Raw genomic sequence first — 21108 nt, 5'->3', positions numbered from 1 at the left:
TTTGATGGTGAAAAATTAATTTTCCCTAGTTGAGTCTGTGTTGCCCATGACAGTAAAAATTATCTCTGTTCTTATCTTGGTCCACACGCTTTTTGGTATGCTTTCTGCCCTCTATCCAGGTAAGGAAGAGAAATGATAGAAAGCCTTTTTGAGCACCTGTGTCAATCTACCACAATTATACCTAGAGAACCTTCATGCTACAGAGAAAACATTGAAATAGAGTGATGAAGAAAATACATGTTAACCTAGCCTCTGATTTACTATGGAGTTTTTTGTTTGACATTTTCTGTTTGTTTCTGAACCTCAGCCTTCTAACATTGCAATATTTTCCAATTACACTTCTCATTCAAAGTGCATTTCAAATGCTTAGTGGTTTTGCTTGTGGGAACCCTGATTTTCAGTTTAAACACCAGGGAATGAGAAATGCACAGTTAATGATCACCTGTGAAGAGTTATATTGAAATAATTTGTTCAGCATCACATTAAAAATCTACAGAGGAATCGAGGAAATAATTGAACATTCAGTGCTGACATTCAGGCGCCTCAGCCATTTCTTTCTGAGTTGAATTCATTCACTTTCAATTTCAATAAGAAAAGAGACTGGGTACAGATAGCACTTCGAACTACGCTGCTTCAACAGTCTAAAATGGATTTTCATTTGTGTTGTCACAGTTTCCAATGTTTCTTTGGCAAGATTAATAATAGAACTTCATTTTTTTTTTCTTCCTAGTGGTTTAAAACTATTCCTACCAAAGAATAAACATACGATTATTTGAAATAATTTAGTTCCTCTACAATGGTTGCTTGCAGGGTTGGATCTTTGCAATCACTACAAACACCAGCTGTAATAAGTAAGGCAATTGTAAACAGGAATAGGCGGCTTTGTGTTAACACTTTGTTAGTATAGTGGAAAATGCTGGAGGGAGGGAGTCTGTTCCTTGCGTAGCAGTATTTTTTGTTTGGTTTGCTTTTCACTGAAATTTGATACAATGAGCAATAGCCATACTTGACCCTATGGTAGAATCATTGATTCTGAGGAAGTCCTTCAGGTAAACACAAACCCAAAGAATGGTCTGCATTGTTCTCATACCAAATTGCTCAGAAATTTGTCCAGAAATTAACAAAAGGCAAACTCTCTATTGTTTATAATTATTTTTAAAATGATCACAGAATTATTTTTATCATTGTATATTAAACTTCTACTTCAAATCTGAATGAAACAACCTTCATTTATTCCCCTCATTCCTCTGATTCAAAAGCAGGCAGAAATTTAATAATTCAGAGCAACTTTCATTTTGTTGTTGCATGCCCTCTCAGAGGTCAAAATATGTGGACAAAGTGAGAGTAGAAATCCTACTAATCCCCCCACAACAAAATCACAGATGTAGTTTCTAGGGTTTTTATCTGATTATATGTGGCAATTTTATAATGTTCATTATGTGAAGAATAACTTTCAAGATATAAAACATTAGTAGATATAGGGGTTTTTTTGAGCATATTTTGAGGCTTATTTCTGATCCTAATGTAACATGATGCTTACCAGAAGCTTTTTGTTCAAAACATAATGGCAGTATTTACTTATTTTTGTTTATCTTTTGAAAAAAACAACAACAACAACAAAAAAAAACCCAACAACTGTTCAAAGTACTTATTAATATGGGAAAAAATAGCACTTTCTAAAACCTTTCTCACATTCACTTTTTTCTGATTTTCTCTTCTCCTAGTTAAAAACCTCAAACAAAAATGTGATAAACAAAAGTGAACTCAATTTGTTTGATTGCAGTTTGATTGTAGAAGTCTTACAGAAAGTGTCAGCCAACCCCAGCTGTAAGGGTTACTCAGCTTCTGGAAGTAGCACACAAGAAACATGAGACCATTCATATAGCTGCAGATTCAACAAAAGACTGTAAAAAAAGATACAAAGGTGTCCTCCAATTTTTAGTCATACTTCTGTTTAAATGAAAACACTTTTAGTAAAAACATTTTGAAGAAAATGACATTTTGAACCTCTGCCATGAAGTTAGGAAGATATGTTGAATCTTTATCTTCTGTTATCAGGCACATTAATAAAACAAATATTTATCTTCAATAGAATATCCAGAATATCACATCTATTTAGATGATAAAGACTCATTATCATTTATTCCTGAAGTATTTATTTTCTGTGGTTTTTTTTAAAGTATTCTCTAGACCTAGAACCAGAGTTGCACATACAATCAGTTATCAAAACTTTCTCCAAGCTCTATATTATCTTAGCTATTCCGATTTCTGTAGAATTCATATGATGTCTAGGTGCATTTCCATAACTCTGTATCACAGTCCTTTGCAAACACAATATTCTTAATTTAAAAGTTAGGTGTTCATTATCGTTGTTACTATGTACCCAGAAACAGATCAACCGTGGGGGTTATTTTCAGTCCATAACAATTTCTCACTGATGTTTCTTTCTCCTCAAATATTTCCCCTGCACTAATATGGCTTCTTCCATGGGCTGCCTTTGCCTCACAAGGGTATCCAACTCTTGCATCAAGGAGTCAGACACAGGCTGCAGGGTAGGTATCTGTCCAGTGTTATCTTCTCCAGAAGCTGAAGAAGAACTTATGGTTCAGAACCTACAGCACCTCCTCCCATGCCGTCACTTTGGTTTCTGCAGGTTTGTTCCTCGTGATTTTGCTTTTTTCCTCACTCATTCCTTGTAGCATTTTGCCAGTTCATAATTATGCTTTCCTGGCCGTGACACCATCAGGACTTGGCACAGCCATGCCCTGAGGTGGGTTGGTTGGAGCCAGCTGGAATACTCTGTGTCTGGCACAGAGCAGCCTCAGCTATTCCTCACAGAGGCACTGCTGAAGTCTCTCTGCTACCAACACTTGGGCACCTACACCCAGAACTACCACACAACACAGACATAATCATTCTGGTGAAGAAACCTGCCACGACCGAGAATCTGCCAAAAGAGGAAGAGAGTCAATAAGGAAGTAGAAATGGGTTTCATGCAATTACTGATTCTTTCATGTCTTTAACATTTTTCAAAAATCAAAAATATATTCAATCAAACTTGAAGGATAAAAAACATTTTGAATATTATGTAGATAAGGTAGCTGGCAAAAGAAAGACAATATAGGGAACAAAAAATACATTCTGATAAAATATTGCTTCTATTTTTTTTATTTTATGTCATTTGAGATGGTTACTTGAGGTAAGAATCGTAACTTAAAAAATACAGATATGAATGTGCAAAAATCTGTTATATTTTGTTACCTAACATTTGACAAGTTTCATGTTATATTTGAAGAATAAAGATCAACAGTTTAAAACAGAATGTTACTTTCTAAATTTGTTTTATGATGATTTCTCTGGTTCTGATATGAAGATTGCCAAATTACTCTTTCCACTTTAATAGGTACGTCCCTACAACTTCTATTTTCTTTGCATTTTTTTTTGTCATGACTTTTTCTTATAGAACAGAGGTGTCTGAAGTTGTTTCGAGAAGTGCACTTATTTGTGGGAAGTATATTTGTTTCCTTAGTACTGAGATATGTGTACAGAATGCATTCCATCAGCTATGTATAATTTAGGGAAGAATACATATATATACGTTTAAAAATGGCCTTTTAAAGTCACTTCTGTACAAAAGTCCTAGTGTTTCAGAGGCTGATACAGCAAGCATTTCTTATAAAAATGATGGGGTTTGTTTTATCAGCAAGCCATGTTAAACATCACCTTTTATAAATGTTGAAATGGATCAAAGTAGCGACATCTGACCTTTCAAGAGATTGTTTAAACTTACAAGGCAGCATGGGAAATTACATGCTGGAAGGAATAAATAGAAGTTTCAGGACTGTCATCTGCATGGAATGAATAGTGTCACATAAACTGTTCTGAGTTGTATTCACCTAGTCAAATGTGAACAACTATGATTCACATTTATACAGCTGAGTTAATTCTGTAGACTTCTTGCATAATGATGAAGAATATTAGGTGACACCTCCACTGGTGCTTAATCTAACTGCTGACTCCCTGGTCAGTTGAAACAGAGTGATTCATGTTGACTGTTTCTCAGGCCAGACTCTCTAAAGCTGACTGGAGGTGTCCACACTTTCTGGACTGTCATTCAGCTCCAGATTCTAGCCATACCAATTTAGGTTGATAAACAGAGTCAGTAAAGCTGCCATCAAGTACATGGCTTGCACCATTTGGGATTTCTCCTGATGTCCAGCTTCCAGACAGAGCACAGATCTTCTTTGGGCCTCTGGTAGATCTATTACATGGCTTGAGCACCAATGGGAGATCTGTGTCTTTTCTGAGCAGCAGCTGAAGACCAGGAAAGATCCCCAGGGGAATATCACATTGCATTAGTTTTCCACATAAGAGTAACAATGAAATTAGATGCTACGTCCAGAAATGTGTGTGACTACTATAAACCTTGTGACATATTTTCCAACCCTAAGTAGGCCCCCTGGATTCCATACAATATCTTAAATGACATTAGGTGCATATGTTTAGACAATAGAATCCCACCCCAAATCGCCACTGATCCTAAAGAGATAACATATCTTTTAGGTAGAAATCTCATTAGACACCTATATTTTCTGTATTTCTAGGTTATTTCCATGCATACATTTTGAATGTGGAAATTCAAGTAAGATTATTAAAATTCTGCAGGTGTGTTTATTGCATTTATAGATTTCACATTTATTAACACCCTTATCTGATGACACTTGTATTATAGGCCCTAAGCATTTGCAGAGTTGAAAGAAGGAATAAAATAATACTTTCAGGACGCTTCTGCTCATTGTGCATCAAGATTTAAACTGATACATCCATGAAACACAATTCTAGTAGTAGGAAAAAAACAATACTGAAAAAATGTGATCTCAGAATAAGAAAAAAACAATGGAAATCTTCCATACGTAACAACTGCTACCAATATAGTAAAAGGTTAACTGCTTAATATTTAAAAAGTCATTGAAAGAGAATAATAGGCAACTCCTGCAGCAATTCAGACAACAATGATTTTAAAAATTATTATGCTGAGTTGTCCAGGTGTTCATTGGATCCTAGCTGTATGTGATTTTTATTTCATAGAATCACAGAATATGTTGAGTTGGGAGGAACCCCCAAGGATCATCAAGTCCAACTGCTGCCCCTTCACTGTACCATCCCCAAGAGTTATGCCATATGCCTGAGAGTATTGTCCAAACACCTCTTGAACTCTGTCAGGCTTGGTGACATTTCCCTGGGAAGTCTGTTCCAGAGTCCAAACAATCTGGGTGAAGAACATTCCTAATACCCAACCTAAACCTCTAGGTTGTATCAGTCCCCTGACACAACTTCAGGCCTTGGGTCCTGACACTGGTCACCAGGGAGATCAGTGTCTGCCCCTCCTCTTCTCCTCATGACAAGGTTGTAACTGCAATGAGGTCTCCACTCATTCTCCTCTTCACCAGGCTGAACCAAGTGACCTCAGCTGCTCCTTATACAGCTTCCCCTCAAACCCTTTCACTATCTTTGTTGCCCTCCTTCGGACTCTCCCTAATAGTTTAATATCTTTCTTATATTGTGTTGACCAAAACTGCACACAACACTTGACAAGAGTCTGTACCAGCGCAGGGCAAAGTGGGAAAATCCCCTCCCTTCTTGAACATGAAAAAACATATGACACTGAACAAACATTTTTAATAAAACTTAAGACATAACTTACAAGGAACTATCAGCTTTATCCTGTAACTCCTGTTTCTTTAAATCTTCTATGTGATTTTTTGTTTCCTCCACTATCAAAACCCTCAGATCACTCATTAAAACTCATTACAAATTTAAGTTAAAATTTAAATGTGTATTATTTGTACTATGCTATTACAAAGCCCAAACACATGCAGCTACATGCAAAACCTGCACATAAGTGCATACACAGTCTAGAAAACAAGTTATTATTGCTGGTGGGCTATTGCAAAAAGCCCAAAGCAAGAAGCATATTACTGATTATATGATAAATAACTGAACCTCAAACTGACTCTATTTCAAACTCTTCTTTAAAAAGACAGTAGAAAGACATGATGGACTGACACTTGTCTACCTTCTTACAATATTTCAGGCAGGTGTAAATTTATAGGCACAGGTTCTAGGTGCCTGTCTTCGTGATACTTCAAGCAATGACAATACACAATGTTAGATAAGTGAGTTTCCAAGAACAGTTAAGCCTTAACATAAAATGATCATGAAATAAGTATTCATTTGGCAAGTTCTTTTTGAAAAGCGTTATCTCAAAGTCAGAGAAAAAGCTGATGATAGTGATGAAAGGAGGGATAGTGATGAAAGCTATGCTCCACTGAATAAGAAAATCTGAAAGAGCTCAGTAGTATATAAAATGAAGAATTATATTCCAGGCATATTATAGAGGGGAAAAAAAAGATTTTGAAGTTTTGAAAGTGATTTCTGCTTTATGTTTATCTGCAGAGACCTAGTATTCTGTTTTGCTCATTACAGAGAGAACAAACCCTTTCAGTTAGATGAGAAGACCCAGTCTTCCTGCTGACTACTTTGGTGACTTCAAGCAAGTCACTCAAATGCATTTGTTTGATTTCTTTAACCTGTATTTAATCATCTCACCAAAATGTACTTCATATTTTGCACAAAGTTGGTGCATGGTGACTGTATTAAGGAAAATGTCAGTGTTTTGTACTTATAAAGAACACACAGAAGTAGAAGGTGTGTAGACATAAAAACATAGTTCTAAGTTAAGAGATCTAAAGGTTCAAGGCTTTTGGCAGCAGATAATATTCATCTGTTTTTTATATTCAGCCTGGACTACCTTCTAGAGGAAAGTAATGAATTTCAAATCTCTCTCTGCTTGAAAATAGAAAAAATGAGGATGAAATTGAAATAATAGCTGGACACGCACACAATAAAATTCATATGCTTGAGCAAAAAAATTTGTGAACACAGCAAAAGAAGTTGATTGATTGACTCTTGATCATTCAAATATGTAAGCAAACGACTTTTCCTTTCTTCCATATTTGACAAAAGAAAATGCTATGCTTAGGAGTAAATACATTCATTTTAATTTGTATGAAAGGTAAATAGTATCTGGCAGGCTACCAGGACTTAAAAGTATTTTTCTTAATCTTGTGCACATATTGATTTTTAAGTACAATTCTTTGATCTCAGTTTGAAGATCTTCAGAAATAAGAAACATTCAAGCAAGATTTTAAAGTTTTATCTATTCTAGTAGTTCCAAGTGGAACTAAAAGTGCTTGGAACTGTTCCTGGGCACTGAAGGCCCCTCCATGATCTAGCCTGTTTCTATGCTAGCAATGTGCCCTAGGCTTCCGAGCACTGCATACTGGGCAAGTACAGCTTCAGAGCTAAACTATATCTAGGAAATACTAGGGCAAGTGCTACTTAAAATGGGTCAAATGTGTGCCAGGGAATGTGCCAAAAGTTTTGGTAAACACAGTCCAATGTATGCTGAATTTAATACTACATGTTCACATGTTCTGGTTTTGTGAACTGGTTTTGTCTGAATTGCCAATGACATCTTGCAAGTAGATACAAAACCAATATATTTCTATTTCCCAATAATGCTATAAGAAATCATAATACCAACATATTTAAACTTCTATTTTCAAATATGATTAATATAAAGGATACCTAGAGAGCATAACCCTGAAGCTGGATTCTAGAAGTCAATTTCATGCCAATAGCATGTTTTCTGTTCTGACAAATCAGCTCGTTGGGATTCTATTTCTTTCTACAGTAAGCAGAAATATTGTCAAAGGATTGGAAGGTGCAACAACAGGAGATGAAAGTGACTTCCTTAAAACAGAGACAAAAGGAGATAGGGCAGAATAGAATCAGAACAAATAATCCTGTCTGACAAAATCTTTAATTAGTATCAAAATTTCCAGACTCTTATTAAAGAGACTGGAATGTAGTATGAATAAAAACAATGTTTTTTGGTCTTTCTTAGCACTTTTAGAAGTCCATGAACTAGGTAACATGAAAGATTAGAAACATTCAATTTCATGTTTTGTCTCACATTTTAAATATTAGTATCCTATGTATAACTACAGTGCACTTGCCTATGAGATTTTTAACTGTCATTTAATTCCTGTTGTCAAACATAAACTGCCAGCAAGCTCTATGAAACCTTGAAGACTCAAATTAATCACTACAACAACAATTTTTATAGTTAGTCTATAAGATATTTTTGCTTAATTGTATTCACTACAGGAAAAATGAGGAAGCAGAACTGAAACTCTTATTTAATAATGAATTAAATGTGGCAATATGTGTCTAGCTCTTTAGGAAGGATGTACTCTGGGGTTGACTCTAGAAAATATGTTTATTTCATTCATTATTTTTAATACATTAAACTGGAAAAACCAATTTTTTAACAGTTTCCCTAAAAAAAAAAAAAAACATACAAACTTCAGATCTGACAAGTTAGTTGGGTCTGTAGTCATCCCAGTATGTGAAGAAAGATACAAGCAGTTTTTCCTACTTTCCTACAGCCGGCTTTAATTTGTTTAGTTTGGAATTCCTCTGAGAAGATACTGCTTGTATTAGTCTAACAATATCATAAAAAGTGGACTGCCCAGTGTTCATGAGCAAACACCAGTCAATGTTACAATTAAACTGAAGTTATTACTACAATTTGAAAAGGCATGTTCTCACCTAATAAGAAAATAGGTAAAATGCAATATTTCACAGCTTCCTGTTCCTGTGGATTAGCCTTGGCAGGAAACTAAGCCTCACACAGCTACTCGCTCACTCCTCTGCAGTGGAACCTGGGAGGCAATCCCAAGGTAAAAGTACAAAAAGAGGTGGGTTGTGGTAAAGATGGTTTAATAGTAAAAGCAGCATATGCAAGCAATGTAATAAACAGAATTGATTCACAACTTTGCCCCTTCTAGGAAAGCAGGACTCCATCATGTGTAAAAGTTACTTGGAAAGACAAATATCATAACTTGTCCCAAACACCTTTCCTCCTTCTTTCTCCAGCTTTTTTGGTTTTTTTTTTTGTTTTGTTTTGTTTTGTTTTTTTTTTGTTTGTTTGTTTGTTTTTTTTGGTTTTTTTTTTACCAAGTATGCTGGTATATGATATAGATAATTCATTTAGTCACTTGGGATCATCTGTCTTTGCTCTGTTTTCTGACAGATTCCTAGAATCATGAAGTCTCAGAAAGGTTTGGATAGAAAGAGATCTTTAAATATAACCCAGGCCAATCCTTCTGCCATGGCCAAGGACATTTTTCACTGTGAGAAGCAATAATTTTGAGGAAGAATATGAAATAAAGAGTGGGAAAACTACTTCAGAAAACAAATGTAATTATTACTTACTCTTAAATAAAACACCCTGTCAAGTGAAATGTCAGAGGGAGGGCTAGCAATGTACTACTTCTGAATTATCAGATAACTGGATAAACAAATGCTCCTGACAGAAAGGGAGGGGCTTCATCTGCGTTGTCATGTTAGTTCAAGATAACTGCTTGGGCTTGAGTTAAGTCTGTATATCTGGCTTTCTTCATACAGGTACTTGCTTTAGAGACGGATTACTACCACCAAACTTGTGGGAGGATGGATTGTGAGAGAATAGAGATAGTGCTGAAGGCAATCTCACCCCTGAGGAGTTGCAGCTGTACTAATTACCAAAGTGTAAGAACAGCCTTGCCTTTAATAGGTCACAGCTGGTTCCAATAAGGATGGTCCAATAAGAATGGGTGTTATAAAAGAGTGGATTAGCTGGTTGAGTAGGAGTTGGTTGACTGTGCTGCTGTGATGAGTAAGGGCCAGGTGGTTGTGCAAGGGGCAGACAGTGAGGGTTAGTGTGTGCTATGAGGGACAGAAAGGGTTAGGCAGCTGTGATAGAGATAGGAAGAAGTCAGCTAGCTGTGTGGAAGGAAGAGAAAAGGAGTCAGTGTTGCAAGGAGCTGCCTGTGAGAGTTCACAGAGAGAAGATATGAAAGTTTTACAGTAAGATAATAAACTAACAGTGATAGTTCCCGTCCACCATTGACTGGTGTCAAGTACCAATGCTGATACACACCTTGCTAACACTCTGTGGCAATGGTTCAATTACTGCAGGAGGAGCATCTGAATGTTACACTCAGAAAAAATTATTTTGAAAGTAATCTAAATAACTTGTTGATTAGATAGCTATCTCTTCTAGTCTTTCCTGGAAACTGGAATGATATCAATAGCTTCAGATGCTTTCTTAGGAATTTCTTTGTTTAAAGTAGACTAATAATTTCATAAATGTTTTCAGGCTATGAAGAGGATATTACAATAGACCTTTAAAACATGTACTTGAAGTTTTTTGTCTTCTTTTTCAAGTGTCCTTTCAAAGTGTGTTGCTAAGTATGTTTTCTGGAGATATATATTGAGATTTGTTTATGCTTGTTTATCCAGCAGTTCCAAACCATGTAAATAATGCAGGAATGTAAGTAACAATATAGAACTAAGTACAGTAAACAAGTAGAAAGCTTTGACTATTACTATATACCATATTTAGCTCATTTTCAGGAGCTTTGAGGACTTTTTATCTAAAAAGTAAAGTCATTTTGTGATTTATGAGATTTATCAGTGATACCTCATTTTATTGTGATGAATTTTTAAACACCTACATGCTGTGGCAGAAAAAAATCTACAGATACTTTACAAAAAAGCAATTTTGTAAATATAAAACTGAGGAAAAGAAACAAGGGAATTACACTTTTTTTTTAATATCAGATGCAATAATCCGAAAGGTTTTATTGTTCTCCATCTGGTTTTTTTTAGTAGTTACATTCCAAACAATAGATAATCTAATTGAAATTCCTGGAGACTGAAAAACCTGATATCCTTCTTGATGATTGATCTTGAGATATGCATCAGCAACAACCCCGTTTTGTATCAAGCCAATTCAGACCTACCAGCTTCATCTCCCTTTTTCATTTGTGTGGTTGGTTTTATACGTGATGGTACAGCTCTTGCACAAAGATGGACTAATCTGAAAAGAAAAAACTTCCTTTTTAGGGTCTGTAATTCATGGCATACATGAATTTAAAGGTACCAAACATAAAGCAGAGAAAGAAAGGAAAAAAGAAAACTAAAGAGAGACCTCTCTCCAGTGCCCAGGTCAGAAGAACAATTGGATAATCAGAAGTATCCTTTGGACATCTACAACACACCAAGTAGCTCTATTATAAATTTTCATTAGTCAAAGAGGGAAAAAAAATGGACTATTCTAGGAAGTAACACATTAGATATCTAAGTTTATAAGCCAAGAACCATTTTTTCCAGCTTACTGCACTCCACTGACTAAAGATGGAAAATTAAGGAGTGATTTGGTTTTAAATACTATTTGTTTGTGTCACTTTTGGCATTATGGGTATCCTGTCCAGTCTCAACATAGTTTCCTACCGAAATATCTGCTAGCATCAGACAGAGGTCTCAAATAACCTGTGCTATTTCAGGACTTCAGCTTTCTAAAAAAGTTACTTAACTTTGGTCTGCAGTTTTAATTGTGAGAAATACAACGTGGTTGCAAAATTAATGTTAATATCTTGTACTGAATACTTTTATTGACAAACTCTAATGTTTTTACAAAACTAATTCAAACAGGCACCATCACACTGATGGAAAACTGCTGAAGGTCAACCAACAAAGTTATTTTAAATTGCAGTGGCCAAGGAGGTGTAGCCAGGATTTGGGTTAGACCTTGTTTTATTTAAAAAATTTTATTTTTGTTTTGGATGGATGAACAAATGCCACATTAATTAAATTTTCAGATAATATGAAATGGGAATGTATTGCAAACACAGTTGTGGATAAAGAAATAATCTAGCAAGACCGAAAGAAGTTTGAATTATTGGCTGGAAATAATTTTTTTTTTTTTCTTGGGAAATATGAAAGCTGTACATCTGGGACATAACAATTCACAAAAATCACTTGAAGGATGGAGGAAATTTTTTGGCAATATAAACTGGGGTTGAAAAGAACAGAAAAACTCATGTGAACTTGAAGGTACTGTAACATTAAAAAAGAAACCCAACACTGAAATGCAGAAATATTATGTTGGAAAATAAACTCAGCTACACCTTTTTGATATTAGAAATTAGTTTTTAGAACATTGAGAAGACTGTGACACTTTATAATGAAGAGTAGCTTGACAAACTGTAAATGTTTAGAAACTCAAATAAACCAAATTCATGGTTTAGAAGAGCTAATGAGAATATTAAAGAATAAAAAGTCTACTTATTATATATTAGTTACAGGAAATTGCTATTGAGAAAAGCAATTTGAAATATTGGAAGGCTAAAAATGCTGAAAAAAAAAAAAGCTGTAAATAGAATAATTAGATGATGTTTACTCAAGAGAAATCAAGCTGTTAAGGTAACCAACACATGGCAGATATGTGTCTGGTTTTTAATTGTTCATGTCTAGAGATACTTGCATAAATGGTTTTGTTTAATTTGGCTTGGTGTGACGTGTCCGGGTCCGCTCCGACTAAGTCGGGGACTTCGGCCACGCGATGGTGGTAATAAAGAGAAGGAGTCTTCCACCAGGCGGGGTCTCTCAGACGGCTTTATTCCGAGGGCTTATCAAGGGGAAGGCGAAGGGGGTGAAGGGAAGCAACCACTCAGAGGGCGAGCCAGCTCTGAGAGCCCCAAACCAGGGCGGGGCAGGGTATATAACAGTTACAGGGGAGGAGGGTCAAAGGGTAGAGCATCCAACCGGGTGAGGGTATGAGGGTGGAGTCAACGGAGAGTGACATGGCAACGGCCAACCGGGATAGAGGGAAGGAGTGGTTTCGGGGGAGGAACCAATGGGGGTACAAAGAACTTAGAACTTTCCAGAACAAAGGGAAGGAGTACAAAATGATTGACATAAACTGGGGGAAGGGAGAACAGATAACAGACAACTTGGGAGGCGGGAAAACTACACATCTGTGGCCTCCCATGGCAGTGCAGGGAGGTCACTAGCCACACCCCCTCCCACATCTCCCCCGTCTTTATTAACTAAATAAGCGGAACCGAAAGTCTTAACTAAATATTGTTTGAAAATGGCTAACGCAACGAAAATAAGGAAAATAATAACTAAAATCCAAATAAGTCCTTTCACGATGGGGGCTGCCCATCCGGGGATGCCCCACTGCGAGAATGTCTTGTCTATTGGGTCGGCAGCCGAAGGGTTCTCAGTCTTTAAGTCCTTTACTTGCTCTTTTATCTGTTGGATGTGGGCCTGAATGGATTTGCTTCTTGACGACAGGTTGAAGCAGCACAACCCATCGAAGTCCTCGCAGCTGTGGCCATGGGCTAAAAGTAAAAAGTCTATAGCAGCCCGATTTTGTAGGGTTGCGTGCCTGGTGGTCTGTTCGTCCGCCAAGAGGTCTGAAAGGGCGGCCGACGTAGCGTTGGCATTCTTGTTTACCCAACACTCCAGGTGAGAAAGCTCACCAAGGGCTTTTGCTGCTGCGTACCATGGAAGGAATATGGACGCAGCAATTCTCTTTGTCTTGCCCCAATTGTACAACTGCGAGTCACAATTTGAATCGAATTGGTCGTATGAACGTTTCTTGCGGGCCAATTGTTTTTCCTTCCTCCATTCCAGTATTTGGGTTTTATTTGGAGTGAGAGTCGCAAGCTTGCCAAGGCTACATGGTCCTCCCTGGAGCCGAGATGGAATGCCTGACCACACTCTGTCCCCACAGATAAGAAACATCCCCTTGGGCAACACCTTAGGACGTGTGGACGAGACCGAAACCACCTGGCTGGTGTAATTGCACCAGGTTTGACTGTTGTATTTTTTGCTTAGAGGTGTTACATCCTTTCTGTATGTATTCTTGGCCAAGTCAAGTCCATGCCAATTCTGACTTGGCCTTCTATAGTAAAATTTTACGCAGTATTCTGCGTGAGAGGACCCCAGCAGGTCCAATTCTTGGGGTTCCTCTTTACTGTTCGATAGAATTTTGGTCCACTCGTCCCAAGTGTCGACCGGGTTGGGTCTCTTACCCGTGGTTCGGAGTAGGTCGGAGTTGAAAACTGGCCAATCATCGGCGACCAGGGGAACCCCCACCAGGCATGTGGACAAGGGGTTGTCCACATTGCCCATGGCCAAACATAGATTGTCCTGCTGCAAGGACTTGGCGAGCGTGACCCACACATTTTCCTTCGGCTGCTGAACAATCCAGCCGTCCGCCGCTTGTAGCCACAGGATGACAAAGGCCACGGCGACGGCCAGCTGGGTGCAGTGGGGCGATTCCTGATGTTTCTCCCGGATTGGTGACATTTGGGCAGCCATCCTTATTCTATTAACACAAGAAAAAACGTAAATAACAGAAAAGGTTTGGTTCCCTCCCCTCCCAGCTCCCCCTTTTGGGTTAAAAAGGAAACAATTTAGGGCACAGGGGTATAGGGAAAGCGGGTAAGGTAAGGGGGTAAGGGAAAGGTAACTGGAGGGGATGGGGTGTTTTGAGATGTCGAGTCCGGTGGGTGGTACAGTCTGGTGATGAGGACTCGGGACACCAAGTTTGGACGGTTCCCGGTCCTCTTCTTCTTTCGTCTTCTCCACGCGACTGCGTCGTCCGGTGTTGTGGGAGACGCAGCCTGTGGGTTCTGTGGCGACGGTGGTTCTGCAGCTGGGGCATCTTCCAGGAATGGCTTCACGTATTTTCCCGGAATCCATTTTGGGCCATTAGCTGTTGAAACACAGGCATACCCTCTCCCCCAGGTTATTAAGGGAAAGGGCCCTGTGATGGCTCGGGATTCCGGGTCCCGGACAAGGACCGGTGGGCGCTCCTTCAAAAGTGCTCGCGTGGTGTTCGTAAAGTGCCTGATGACGGGCGGGTCTGGCTCACGGTCGGTGCAATTTAAGAAATTCAGTACATAAAGTGCTTTACTAAGGCGCTCGACCGGAGTCATGGACAATGCCGCGTCATGTTGCTGATCGAGCAATCTTTTCAGTTCTTTGTGGGAGCGCTCCACTATGGCCTGCCCTGTGGGATTATGTGGAATACCGGTGGTATGTTTGATGCCCCATTGCTGCAAGAACAACTCGAATTGTTTTGAGGTGAGTCCCGGGCCGTTGTCGGTTTTAATTGCCTTCGGGACTCCCAGCGTTGCGAACGCCATGAATAAGTGTTTTTTCGCATCTTTCGTCTTCTCTCCAGTATGGAGAGAGGCGAAGATGGCACCTGAAAATGTGTCAACTGACACATGTATGTATTTGAGACGGCCAAACGCATTGTAGTGTGTCACATCCATCTGCCACAGCTCCAAAGCTCCCAGTCCCCGGGGGTTAACCCCTGACGCCACCGGTGGAAGGGCGAGGGACTGACAGCTGGGGCAACTGGCGAGGATGGCCTTGGCCTGTTCCTTCGAGATGTTGAATTGCCTGGCAAGGGCAGGGGCGTTTTGGTGGAAGAACGCATGGCTGAGCCTTGCCTGTGCAAAGATGTCTGGGACGGTATTAGTAATTGCATGTACAGAAGAGGATGTGGCGATAATCGCTGCTAAATGGTCTGCCCTCCGGTTACCCTCAGCGATGGCTCCTGGCAGGTCTGTGTGCGCCCGGACGTGCATTATGTGATAGGGTTGCTCGCGGTGGGAGATCAGCCAAATTAATTCCGTGAGCAACCCGAACAGTTTTTTATTTTGAATTTCTTTGAGCATGGCGTGTTCTGCCCGCTCTGCTATCCCGGCTACATACGCCGAATCAGTGACCAGATTGAAAGGTTGTTGGAATTTCTTGAATGCTGTCACAACCGCAGCAAGTTCTGCGATCTGGGGGGAACCCTCAACAATTTGGATGTCAGACTCCCACTTCTGACTCTCCGGGTCCTTCCAAGTGATCACTGATTTGTGGGATTTTCCCGATCCATCAGTGAACACTGTGAGAGCATCTTTAATTGGTGTTTTACTTTTATAGGATTTTGGGGCCAAATAGAAGGTGTCCTTAAACAGTTTATGTTTAGGATAATGTATTGAAATCTGGCCGGGGTAGCTGTCCAAGGAAATTTGTAAATTTTCGTTTGTTTGTAGAAGAGACTCCAATTGTTCCAAATTTAAAGGGACATAAACGCACGCCGGATCGCACCCTGCGAGGGTCCGGAGGCGTTGCCTGCCTTTAATGATGAGTTTGGCCATCAATTCAGCGGGTGTGGAGATGGTCTTTGGGGGCTGGTGCGGAAGGAACAGCCACTCGATGATGAGGAGTGGGTCCTTACGCCCAGTATCCCACTGAAACAGCAACCCATGGAAGTTTGGGCACTTACCCAAGATGGCAAGGGTAATGGGAAGGACCCGGTCCACACGGTGCGCCTGGCGGGATCTGATGGCCTCCGCAACTCTCTCCAGGGCTCCCTTCGCGGCAGGTGTCAGCTCGCGTGGAGAAGCCAGGTCGCCGTCTCCTCGCAGGAGTTCGAAGAGGGGCGCCAGTTCCTCCGTGGTGAGTCCCAGGAGAGGTCGGATCCACGTGATGGTGCCGCAGATCTGCTGCAGATCCCGCAGGGTCCGTGGGTCGTCTTTGATGGTCACCGACTGGGGCGCGACGGTCCTTCCTGTGATGGTGATGCCCAAATACTTCCATGGGGCGGAGAGCTGGATCTTCTCCTCCGCAATCTGGAAACCCGCATCCTTGATGGCTTTTATTGTCTTATGGAGTGCTGCGCGGAGGTAGGTGGTCGTCTCCGCGCAGACAAGAACATCGTCCATGTAATGCAATATGATGGCTTCAGGGAAAAGCCGGCGGACTGGCGAAAGAACCTGTGCTACAAAGGTCTGGCAGAGCACTGGAGAATTTTTCATTCCCTGGGGCAAGGTGGTCCATTGATACCTTTTATAAGGTTCCGCCCGATTAATTGATGGAACGGAAAAGGCGAACCTGGGGGCATCTCCAGGATACAGGGGGATGTTAAAAAAGCAGTCCTTGATGTCAATGACTGCGAGCTGCCAATCCCGGGGAAGCATGGAGGGTGAGGGAAGCCCAGGCTGGAGGGGGCCCATGTCTTCAATGACATCATTTACCCTGCGGAGGTCCTGGAGCAGGCGCCACTTGTCTTTGCCTGGTTTTTTCATTACAAAGACAGGGGTGTTCCAAGGGCTGGTGGAGGGTATTAAATGCCCAAGGCGCACCTGCTCCTCTACAAGTTCGTTGAGCGCATTTAATTTTTCCTCCACAAGGGGCCACTGATCCACCCACACCGGAACATCGGTCTTCCAATTCAACGGTGGGGAGGTGCGCTCCGCAGTGGCCCACACTAAAAATCCCACGCAGGGCTAGGGATGTCAAGGCGGGCACCCCACTGGGACAATACGTCCCTGCCTAATAGCATGATGTTGGAAGAAACCACAAACGGTCGAATTGTGGCTATTTGTCCCTCTGGACCCTCCACACTTACCAAGCGTCGGCTGCGCATGGAGTTGACAGCTCCGCCCACTCCGGAGATTGTGCCACAAGGGGGCACCAACTCCCAGTCGCGGGGCCACTTTGCCCTGGGAATGATGGTGACATCCGCCCCAGTGTCTGCCATTAGGTCCATCGCCACCGACTTTCCCTGTAAAGAAAGCACAGTCCGAATTATAGGTCTTTCTTTAGTTACATTTTGAGTCAGAAAAACATGAATGTCCTGTCCAGAGTTCCGTTCAGAGAGGTCGTTTGAGTCCAGCAGATAGAGCAGGGCGAAGGGGAGTCCTCTGCCCAAGGTGTAGGGGGGCTCATGGCAGGTGACCGAGACCGTTACCTCGGACCCCGGTGGGACACACACCACTTCAGGGATGATGGAGATCCTGTCGGGTGTGTGCCTTGCGTCTCCGACGATGAGGACGGTCGCTTCGCCCTGGCAGTGAGGGGGCTCCAGGAACTCCGCGGGGACTCTCACCAGGTCCTCATCCTGGAAGGTGACAGTCATGGAGCTCTTGAGGACCTGGCGGTGGCCGGGATCTAAGTTGGCCGTTCTTCGGAGGAGGCGAAGTCCGTCGTCGGTGCTCCGCCAATCCTCCGAAACTGTCCCCTGGGCCATTGGTCCTCCCGGATAGTAGGGAGGCTCGGGCGCTGAGAAGGGCCATTTGTTGTCCTCACGCGGCCCCTCCTCGCGCTCCGCGGCCCGTTTCCCGCCGGCTGGTATGGCGGGAAAGAGTTCCTTGGTGGGGGTCTTGGGGAAGGCATATACGGGTTGTAGAACTGCTCCGGGGGCCAGTGTGGGCAGTTCGCTTGTATGTGGCCCATTTGGCCACACCCGAAGCAGCGCACAGTGTTCATATTTAACATTGCCTCCCCCACCCCTTTACTCACTGCCATTGCGACCGTTACCTCTGTAGATGTTGCTTTGACGCATGCCTCCACCATCTGGGAGATGGTGGGCTCGGGGTCCTGCGGTAACGCTCTCAAGATCTTCTTGGTCTCCGCAGAGGCGTTGGTCACCGCCATCTTTCGGAGGAGCTCTTCCCTCGCCGCAGGGTGCTCTATCTGCTTTTCTATGGCCTCTCTGAGGCGGTCAACAAATTTGATGAATGACTCGTCCGGTCCTTGGAGGATAGTTGAAAAACTTTGGGAGGGAGTTTTACCGTCCGGGATTTTCAGTAGCACGGCACGGCCAGCCTCTCTGATGTCATCAAGGAGAGGTATCGGCAGTTGGATTTGGTCCTCCGGCTGGCCGAATTCTCCATCTCCCGCCATAGCCTCCATTACCTCGTCGCCTGTGCCCAAGGTCTCCGCTAGGTTGTGCTTTATAATGAGAGGTTTCAGTAGCTTTTTCCACTGAACCTCCCAAAGCAGGAGTTCCGTGGGGGACAACAGGGACTTGGCGATGTATTTGATATCATGCTGGACCAGTGTCCGTCCAGAAAATGTGAGGTCCAAAACGTTTTTAAAGAATGGCGATTCGCGGCCATAGTCTTTTGCCGCTTTCCTCAGCTCCTTCACCTCAGCGTATGGTACTTGCTCCCACCGGGGCCGCTTTCCCCTCTCCCTTATCACCGGTGCCGCAAAAGGCCCAAGGTCACGGGCGAGGTCTAAGTCCCCGTCCTCGATGGCCGCTGCCCGTATCTTAGCCCACCCGCCTCCCGACCTAGGTGTGGGCCGGGGGCTGTCCCTGTCCTCATCCTCTTCGGAGGATGAGGCAGGACGGGTGAGGGCCTTGAACCTCTCCCTGACCGTTGGGCTCCGGTGGCGTGGAGCCTTGCAGGCCAAGATGGCCTGCTTCCGGCCAGGCCGACTTCCGGTTCCGGTAGCGTGGGAACCGGAAGTGGCTGGAGAGGGGGAGGCGGGACTAGGCCCACCTCCCGGGGCGGGGCCTTCCGGCAGGGAGTTCCCACCCACAGGGGCGTGGCCTTCCTGTAGGCCGGTCCCTCCCACCGGGGGCCCACCCAGGGGCGCGGTCAAGGGGACGGAGGGGGCGGGTCCCGACGATGACACCATCGACGCATCAGACAGGGCGGGACCCGACGCAGGGGCGGCACTCGACGGAGGAGGGGTCAAAGGGGAAATGGCGGGAACCCGAGGGGAGTAGGGAGGAGCTGGGACGCCATTTTGTGGCGCTTCTGATGCCAGCTCGGCCATGCGGCCGGCGCCATTTTGTGATGTATGCTGGCACAGATTAGGAATTGAACAGCAAGGTTTTAAACTGGGGACAGGGGTCTGAGGGTCTTGGGACGAGGAAAGGGTCGAACTGGGGTGGCCAGTCCCAGGTCGAAAAGAGGACAGGATGGGACGGGGAGCAGCAGGGAGACGGTGGCAACCCTGTGCCAGACTTTGGCAGGGTCTGCTGCCCGACCCACCCTTAGGGGAAAAGGGGTTAGGAGTGGGGGGGACGGAATGAGGGTTAGGAAAACTGGGGGCCCAACTCTCCCGTTTTTGTTTAAATAACGTAAAAATAGAATGAAATAAAGGAAAGAAACGTCCCACTTTAAAATTTCCCTTAACTTGTAAATCGTATAATAAACGCCCAACTTTCCCCCAAAACTGAACCGAGTTGAAATCTTCCTGCGCAGTGTCAGGAAGGTGGTCAAAAATTAAGTTGATTAAGGCTTTTAAATCCCTTTTGTTAAAAGAAATATTTCCCAGAACAAGGGATGACTTAACATGGGAATAAAAATCCCGCCGAGCCGGAGACATACGGTTGCCCATTATGTCAAGACGGCTAAAAAATTCCCCAAGGAGGCAAAGGAGAAACAGAAAGGAAAAGAGACGGGGTCAGGTGCCAAACGGGGCACGAAAAACTCACCACTAAGGACGCCCGTCGAAAAGAAGATGGCCTCAAAGGGGGGTGGAAGCGCTGCAGGTCCGGAGTGCGAGGGAGCTTCCGCGAAGCTGCTGTTCCTGCTCCTCCGGGTGTCTGCAGCCCACGAGGCGAGGGGTCTTCCGAAAACGAAGCACCGTCGTCCGTGGAACCACGTCCGAACGGCGCTTGAAGTCCTCGGGCAGCCGGCTCACGGAGTCGAAGCTGTCGAGGAGACGCTCTCCGCTTGACTCCGTGCAGGGGTCAGCGTGTTCGGGCGCCAGTTGTGACGTGTCCGGGTCCGCTCCGACTAAGTCGGGGACTTCGGCCACGCGATGGTGGTAATAAAGAGAAGGAGTCTTCCACCAGGCGGGGTCTCTCAGACGGCTTTATTCCGAGGGCTTATCAAGGGGAAGGCGAAGGGGGTGAAGGGAAGCAACCACTCAGAGGGCGAGCCAGCTCTGAGAGCCCCGAACCAGGGCGGGGCAGGGTATATAACAGTTACAGGGGAGGAGGGTCAAAGGGTAGAGCATCCAACCGGGTGAGGGTATGAGGGTGGAGTCAACGGAGAGTGACATGGCAACGGCCAACCAGGATAGAGGGAAGGAGTGGTTTCGGGGGAGGAACCAATGGGGGTACAAAGAACTTAGAACTTTCCAGAACAAAGGGAAGGAGTACAAAATGATTGACATAAACTGGGGGAAGGGAGAACAGATAACAGACAACTTGGGAGGCGGGAAAACTACACATCTGTGGCCTCCCATGGCAGTGCAGGGAGGTCACTAGCCACACCCCCTCCCACAGCTTGGGTAGAGTTAATTTTGTTCATAGTAGCTGATATGGTGCCGTGTTTTAAATTTGCACTGAAAATTATGCTGATAACACAGGGATGCTTAAGTTACTGCTAAGCA

At 43.1% G+C, this 21108-nt stretch overlaps 1 protein-coding gene across 1 annotated transcript; it reads right to left on the bottom strand.

Annotated features, from left to right (window-relative positions):
- Positions 1-12672: 12672 nt before the first annotated feature.
- On the bottom strand, positions 12673-20461 carry LOC140680323 (uncharacterized). The gene is made up of 2 exons (XM_072916857.1): positions 20204-20461; positions 12673-14290 (listed from the first exon to the last, which is right to left on the bottom strand). Exon 2 carries the CDS (start codon positions 14281-14283, stop codon positions 12922-12924), a length of 1362 nt encoding a protein of 453 aa, XP_072772958.1. The 5' UTR covers positions 14284-14290; positions 20204-20461; the 3' UTR covers positions 12673-12921.
- Between the last annotated feature and the right edge of the window lie 647 nt (positions 20462-21108).

The sequence above is a fragment of the Taeniopygia guttata genome, chromosome 1 (genome assembly GCF_048771995.1).
Source record: "Taeniopygia guttata chromosome 1, bTaeGut7.mat, whole genome shotgun sequence".
Lineage (NCBI taxonomy): Eukaryota > Metazoa > Chordata > Aves > Passeriformes > Estrildidae > Taeniopygia > Taeniopygia guttata.
Note: the sequence above shows the minus strand (reverse complement) of the source record. Positions and strands in the feature narration are given on the sequence as shown.

What these genes read in the sequence shown, in the direction of transcription:
- LOC140680323 (XM_072916857.1), bottom strand. Translation starts at nt 14,283, where the DNA reads ATGGCTGCCCAAATGTCACCAATCCGGGAGAAACATCAGGAATCGCCC.